The 7882-nt window shown below is 40.1% G+C and overlaps 1 protein-coding gene across 1 annotated transcript; it reads left to right on the top strand.

Annotated features, from left to right (window-relative positions):
• The first annotated feature begins 6134 nt into the window (after positions 1-6134).
• Positions 6135-7533, top strand: LOC126758037 (leukocyte elastase inhibitor-like). The gene is made up of 3 exons (XM_050472020.1): positions 6135-6979; positions 7035-7179; positions 7254-7533. The coding sequence occupies exons 1-3, from the start codon at positions 6143-6145 to the stop codon at positions 7376-7378; spliced, it is 1107 nt and encodes a 368-aa protein (XP_050327977.1). The 5' UTR covers positions 6135-6142; the 3' UTR covers positions 7379-7533.
• The last annotated feature ends 349 nt before the right edge of the window (positions 7534-7882 follow it).

The following is a 7882-nucleotide window of genomic DNA, read 5'->3' as shown; positions in this document are numbered from 1 at the left end:
ACAACTTCTTGGAGGCCATTTAAAGTCGCAATTGCTTGAAATAATCGCATCTCCAAACCTGTCGTGCAATAATTCGGTTGTTGCACGTGCTGTGTTGCACGTAGCCCCGTATTGTTGGAACCAGATGTTGTCAAGGTTAACTTCGCTCAATTGCGGCCACGAAATGTTGGTTACCATCGATCTTTACCGGTCTCCATTGACAGTAAAGGTGTCACCAGCTTCATTTCGAAAGAAGTACGGACCGATGATTTCTCCACATAAAAAATCACACCAAACTCACAATTTAGGTGAATGTAATGGTTGTTCATGAATAATTTGTGGATTTTCTTCGCACCAGCATCGGCAGTTTTGTTAATTTAGCGCACCATTCAGATGAAAGTAAGCCTCATCGGAGAAGACAGTTTTCTTAAAAAAACGTTATTAAAGTTTCAGGTTGTTCCAAGGCAAAACCAGCAAACTCACGATATTTACGGCGGTCCAATAGTTTCAGTTCTTGAGCGAGAATGATTCTATAGGAATGTAAGCCCAAATCCTTTTTCAAAATCCGTCAGGTTGTGGTTTAAGACAGTCTCGATTCTTGAGAATGTCTTGGAGTCGACAAATTGCGGTCTTCAGGAACACTCGCCTGCACGGTAGCAATACTTTCATTATTTCGACTGGCTCTTTGTCTTATTGAACACCTAGACACATTTATAACATCCCTAATGAAAAACTCGGTATATTAGGTTGTCAAAAAAGTCTTGCGGTATTTTCGCTAGTTGGCGCTGAATGCGCGTAGTTCTAGTTTTATTCGTCGCATCGGGTCATGCCATACCTTTTTGGAAAGCTCATTTCACGCGCTAACACGTGTTTGATTGCTTGTTGTTTCTTTTAAGTCGTTCGTGAGTTACAGCGTCGCAAACATGGAGCAAAATAAAGAGAAAATACGGCATGTTTTACAGTAATACTACGATAAAGGCAAAAATGCATCTCAAGCCGCCAATAAAATTTGTGCAGTTTATGGACCCGATACAGTCTCCATTTCCAGCGCACAACGATGGTTTCAACGTTTTCGTTCTGGTGTAGAGGTGGTCGAAGATGCGCCACGCTCCGGCAGGCCTGTCTTCGAAAATTGCGATAAAATCGCTGAATTGGTCGAAAGAGACCGGCATAGTAGCAGCCGCAGCATCGGTCAAGAGCTGGGCATGAGTCATCAAAAATTCATTTCAATTTCAACAAAAACAAGTAAGGAAGAGCTAAGTTCGGGTGTCACCGAACATTTTATACTCTCGCATGATAAAGTGATAATCGAGATTTCATTATCCGTCATTTACATATTTTTCAAATAGCGTATTTGTGTAAAGTTTTATTCCGCTATCATCATTGGTTCCTAATGTATACAGAGAAGGCATCAGATGGAATTCAAAATAGCGTTATATTGGAAGAAGGCGTGCTTGTGAACCGATTTCACATTCATATTTCGTACATGTCATCAGGGTGTTAAGAAAATATTATATACCGAATTTCATTGAAATCGGTATAGTAGTTCCTGAGATATGGTTTTTGGTTCATAAGTGGGCGACGCCACGCCCATTTTCAATTTAAAAAAGAAAGCCTGGGTGCAGCTTCCTTTGCCATTTCTTCCGTAAAATTTAGTGTTTCTGACGTTTTTCGTTAGTCGGTTAACGCACTTTTAGTGATTTTCAACATAACCTTGTTATGGGAGGTGGGCGTGGTTATTATCCGATTTCTTCCATTTTTGAACTGTATATGGAAATGCCTGAAGAAAACGACTGTGTAGAGTTTGGTTGACATAGCTATAGTAGTTTCCGAGATATGTAAAAAAAACTAAGTAGGGGGCGGGGCCACGCCCACTTTTCCAAAGAAATTACGTCCAAATATGCCCCTCCCTAATGCGATCCTTTGTGCCAAATTTCACTTTAATATCTTTATTTATGGCTTAGTTATGACACTTTATAGGTTTTTGGTTTCCGCCATTTTGTGGGCGTGGCAGTGTGCCGATTTTGCCCATCTTCGAACTTAACCTTCTTATGGAGCCAAGGAATACGTGTACCAAGTTTCATCATGATATCTCAATTTTTACTCAAGTTACAGCTTGCACGGACGGTCGGACGGACAGACGGACGGACGGACAGACAGACATCCGGATTTCGACTCTACTCGTCACTCTGATCACTTTGGTATAGATAACCCTATATCTGCCTCTTTTAGTTTTAGGACTCACAAACAACCGTTGTGTGAACAAAACTATAATACTCTCCTTAGCAACATTGTTGCGAGAGTATAAAAAATTCAATAAAAATACCACAAGACTTTTTTGACAACCCATTATATTAAATTTAGCCTTTTCGGTCGAGGATCACACATTTTTATTTTAGTTGAAAATGTTTTTAATATAATTTTAGCTGACGCGAACTAAAATATAGGAACAAAGTAAAGTCTAAGTTAGTGGTCTGTAGACTCTCCTATTGGGTGTGCGTATTCGCTAAAGTTTTAACTGTGTTGCCTAAATGTAGGCAACGTTTTATTTGTTTTACAAATCTATGGCTATGAAATAATATGTCTACAAGAATTAATATGTCTTTCAACATTAAGGGTACATACCGTGTAAACATAATCCGTTACAAACCGTTATACTAATTTCTATATTATTTCTACATGCAAATACCCACATATGTTCAGCTTGCCGATAGTTCATTATACTTTCGGTTAACAGTTAAACGCATTCGGTATTTTGTATTTGTATATACCGAAAAGCTTATACATAGGTATGAATGTGAGCAAATACAGTTATGTGAAGTGCACAGTTCAATATAGGTATCTATATATATATGTATATAATGTAACGAGTATAACGTCTACATACTTAAGTTGGCTGTCCGAAAAGCCGAGCCGCCTGGCCGCCTACAACGTTGCGCCTTGCAAGCACATTACCCTTCTGCCACGCGCAAAGCAGCAACACACACACACGCTATACATTTTGTTTTTGTATGCGTACATGCATGTGGCTTGGCCATGTCAAGAACCTTTCGGCTCGGCTCTTTATTCCATCGTCCTATCGTCCTGTCGTGCGTAATGCGTTAGTATATGCGAGTACGTGAGCCTTTAGTTTGTACGCCCGCTGCGGCCAGACACAACAAAATCAGCCAGTCAGCTAACTAGAGGCAGCCGCTTGTTGTTGGCCTGTGAGACTCGCTCTCTCTGCCATTCGTCGTTGCCGGTCTTTTCGTTGATCCTTTTTTCTTCGCAATTTTATTTTGCCTCAATCCGACCCGCAGTTTATTTGACACAGACACATTTGGCTTCTATAGGCGGATGTGTGAGAGTGCGTTAGAGCCACATACATATGTATATGTGCTACCCTACGGGAGCACCTTTTGTGGTCTGGGCATTGTAGTTCAATGAACCCTTTGTTTTTTGTGGTATTTTTGGAAGCTTGCATTGCAGAAATTTCGGCAATTTGAAGTAAATTGAAACAGATATATTATATAATGTACTATAGAGGGATCGAAGGATGCATGAGTAATGGCGTTCTGTTTTATCGATTTAATTTTGTATCATACTTGATTGTATTCTCAATTCCTCAATTTTATGTAAATATCTACATTTCAGTATGGAATTCAAATCTTAAGAACCTAATTGAGATCGAAGAATGATGGGAATACCTAGTATTGTCGAAAAACAAGCGTTTTTTTTCTCTCGGTGTCTTTGTTATCTCTTTGTATACGATCAGTGTTGTATCTGAAATTATGCAAACCATCAGACCGGGAAGCCGTCTTAACAAGTATTCTTCTTTATTGGCGTAGACACAGCTTACGCGGTTATAGCCGATTTTATAATAGCTTGCCAGGCGATCTTCCTTATCGTTGTTTGACGCCAATTGGAGATTCCAAGTGTAGCCAGCTCCTTCTCCACTTGGTCTTTCCCACGAACTGGAGGTTTTCCTATTCCACTGCACACTCCGGAGGGTAGTGCGTCGAATATCCTCATAGCTGTAGTGTTTTCATCCATTCTGACGACATAACCTAGCCAGCATAGCCTCTATCTCTCCTAAAGCTCATCGTTCCATCGAATGGGATATTTGCCATTGCCAATACACAAAGGACCATAAATCTTCCGCAGAAGCTTTCTCTCGAAAACTCGTAACGTCGACTCATCAGATGTTGTCATCGTTCTCTGTACCATATATCGGGTGATTTTTTAAGAGCTTGATAACTTTTTTTTTAAAAAAAACGCATAAAATTTGCAAAATCTCATCGGTTCTTTATTTGAAACGTTAGATTGGTTCATGACATTTACTTTTTGAAGATAATTTCATTTAAATGTTGACCGCGGCTGCGTCTTAGGTGGTCCATTCCGAAAGTCCAATTTTGGGCAACTTTTTCGAGCATTTCGGCCGGAATAGCCCGAATTTCTTCGGAAATGTTGTCTTCCAAAGCTGAAATAGTTGCTGGCTTATTTCTGTAGACTTTAGACTTGACGTAGCCCCACAAAAAATAGTCTAAAGGCGTTAAATCGCATGATCTTGGTGGCCAACTGCCCATGCATCCCGAAAAATGCACTGTTTGGTGTGGTTTGTACGCTGGTGGAATCATTGGACCGTATTTTTTCAAAGATGCAACGTTACGGTGAATGGCGATCGCTATCGTTCGATGCTAACAAACTTTTTGTTGCCAAAAATGGAAGAACTGAACTTGGTTGACATGTGGTTTCAACAAGATGGCGCTACATGCCACACGCGATTCTATGGCCATTTTGAGGGAAAACTTCGGAGAACAATTCATCTCAAGAAATGGACCCGTAAGTTGGCCACCAAGATCATGCGATTTAACGCCTTTAGACTATTTTTTGTGGGGCTACGTCAAGTCTAAAGTCTACAGAAATAAGCCAGCAACTATTCCAGCTTTGGAAGACAACATTTCCGAAGAAATTCGGGCTATTCCGAAAAAGTTGCCCAAAATTGGACTTTCCGAATGGACCACCTAAGACGCAGCCGCGGTCAACATTTAAATGAAATTATCTTCAAAAAGTAAATGTCATGAACCAAGCTAACGTTTCAAATAAAGAACCGATGAGATTTTGCAAATTTTATGCGTTTTTTTTTTAAAAAAAGTTATCAAGCTCTTAAAAAATCACCCATTAGCAAGACGGGAATAATTAGTGACTTATAGAGTTTGGTCTTTATTCGTCGAGAGAGGACTTTACTTCTCAATCGCCTACACAGTCCGAAGTAACACCTGTTGCCAAGAGTTATTCCGCGTTGGATTTCGAAGCTGACATTGAAGAAGTCGCATGAAAGAGAATCGCCTTGTCTGAAATCTCGTTTGTTATCGGACTCGCAGAGGTTTTTCCCGTTCCAGCAAGTTTACACAGTCGTCTTAACAAATAAAACTAATTTTCTGGTATCCCGCAGATCCCGAAAAAATGACCCAAAAAACATTAATAAGAATTCAATTCGAAGGCGATAAGTCCGTGGAAAGTGGTTCCATTTAGTATCGACTCCCCTCCTTTAGTAGCGATTTAGTGAATTTTTGTTGCCTTAGATAGAGCAATCTCCCATGAAATCACATTTTATTGCACTCAAATTTGACAATTTTTTCATACTTTACTTGCGTTTTAAAAGATAAGGCTAATTGTGATCTCGACTTTTCTTAACTGAACTTCAATACTCTTCGGCAGCTAAGACTATGTACAAGGGTACTTGACTATACGATACAGCGGTATTATGATTATAACCCGGAAAGTCAGGTTAGATGGCTGATCAAAGATCACAATTTGTGAAGCCCGGAGAGTTGCTGCTGTCATTTATTTCGAAAATGTGGTCTTCTGACAGAAAAGATTGATGAGGTGGTCTAATGAAAGGGATTTTTCATTAACCTTCGGATTTAGTAATTATGCCAATAGCGGTAAAATAGAAGAGTTCGCTTGACGCGGTCTCCTAAAGTAGTACCTTCTTGATTGAGGGGAGGGAGATCTGGTGTCAGGGTTACAAAACCGGTCTACATAAGGCTGGGTAAGAAACTGCCAATTGAGAACCCAAAACTTAGACTTAAGACTTGAAACTGAACATAGTTTCTCCTCACCCTCATTTTGAGAGATATACTAATTTTTGAATATTTCTATGTCTTCAGCACGCTCGAAAATGAATATATTCTTCAGCAAGTTATTCGAAGACATCGCAAATATTTTTGAGTCACCATTTCTGATATGGGAAATGCTCACCATGCTGCGTGTGGGCGTCAAAGGTGAAAGCGCGCTAGAGTTGGACGATTTTCTAAGATCCAACGCGCCGGAAATTGAAATCAGCGCAAATGATTTGGAGCTCTTAAGAACACGCTACATGCTGCCGGCGGACTTGAAAACGAATTGCCACACAAATCAAAGGATTTTAACGATTGCCAATCGTATATTCATTAACAAAGGCACACGCTTAAAGGAAAGCTTTATAGAAGCGCTCCAAAAGCGGTTCGCCTGTGGCATACAGGAAGTCGACTTCAGTGCGCGGACACAAGCTGCCGACGCCATAAATGCGTGGGTGAGCCATGCTACGCACGAGCGCATACGCGACATAATATCCTCGCACGATGTGGGTGCCAATACACAAGCGGTGCTGACGAATGCGATCTACTTTAAGGCGAAGTGGCAGCATCAGTTCGAGACGATCGACACGAGACAAGAATACTTTCACTTAAACTGTGACGAGAAGTTACTCGTGCCAATGATGAGTCAGACAATGAATATACGCTACGGTCACATGTCAAGTCTCAATGCTGTGGCTATAGAGTTGCCATATCGCGATTCTGATCTGTCAATGCTGGTGATAATGCCAATAGAAGCGTCGTCGTGGGCCGGTTTGGTAGCTATCTCGCAGCTGAAATTGTCGGAAGTGCTGGGTCACATGGAGTACCGGAAAATCTGTGTGAAACTGCCGAAATTCTCATTCAACTGCACCATTGATGTGCATAGCTTGCTGACGCAGGTTAGTTATTGTGCTGAAATGTGATACATTTTTATTAATTTCAATTTGTTTACAGTTCGGCGTGCGCGGCATTTTCCAAGCCAGTCAGGACTTCAGTAATCTTATTGCGGACCATGCTTCCAATTTCAGTGTTTCGAAAATCATACAAGAGGCTTTTATCAATGTGACCGAGGAGGGTACGGAGGCCGCTGCCGCGACAGGTAGGAACATTGGAAACCTCTTAACTTTTTATGAATTTCCTAAAATAGCTATTTTTGCTCTTATTGTTTTGTAGCTTGCTGCATTGATGGTCCCGTCTATTTTGATGAGACGTTTCATGCGGATAGACCCTTTTACTTTTGCATAAAAAATAGAAATCTCTTGAAACTGTTCGATGGCTGTTACCGTAGACCGTGTTAAAGACATCTTGCTTGACTGATTTAAGAAAGAGGGTATTCAGTATATATTATCTTACATTAAAACTTTAGAATAAGGCAAATATATTTATGTTTTTGTGATTAATTTTGTCCATTTTTTAGTAAATAAGCTAATATTCATATTTTGTACTTTTAAAATTGCAAATAAATTCTTAAAAAAATTTCAAATTTAAAAAAAAATTATAAAATCTGCTCTGCGTATGCCAGCTCAATTTTAAATGTCCATCAGCCATCCAGTTTTTAATAATTCTTTCCCTTCTTTCGATATAAGTAGCTCCTGATCTTCATTTCAGAAAGTAAGAGATTTGAACACCTGACTGTCTCCATGTAGACGATCATGTAGTGATAGACGGAAGGCACGTTTCCAGTGTTTTAGACGTGCGTACGCTCCGAGGTCCTAACACTGGAGAGAATACAAACTGCTTACCTCGCAACATTTAAAATTGACCAAAACACGTGCACAGAAAATGGGTCTGGTAGTGAACGA

The sequence above is a fragment of the Bactrocera neohumeralis genome, chromosome 5 (genome assembly GCF_024586455.1).
Source record: "Bactrocera neohumeralis isolate Rockhampton chromosome 5, APGP_CSIRO_Bneo_wtdbg2-racon-allhic-juicebox.fasta_v2, whole genome shotgun sequence".
NCBI classification, from domain to species: domain Eukaryota; kingdom Metazoa; phylum Arthropoda; class Insecta; order Diptera; family Tephritidae; genus Bactrocera; species Bactrocera neohumeralis.
Note: the sequence above shows the minus strand (reverse complement) of the source record. Positions and strands in the feature narration are given on the sequence as shown.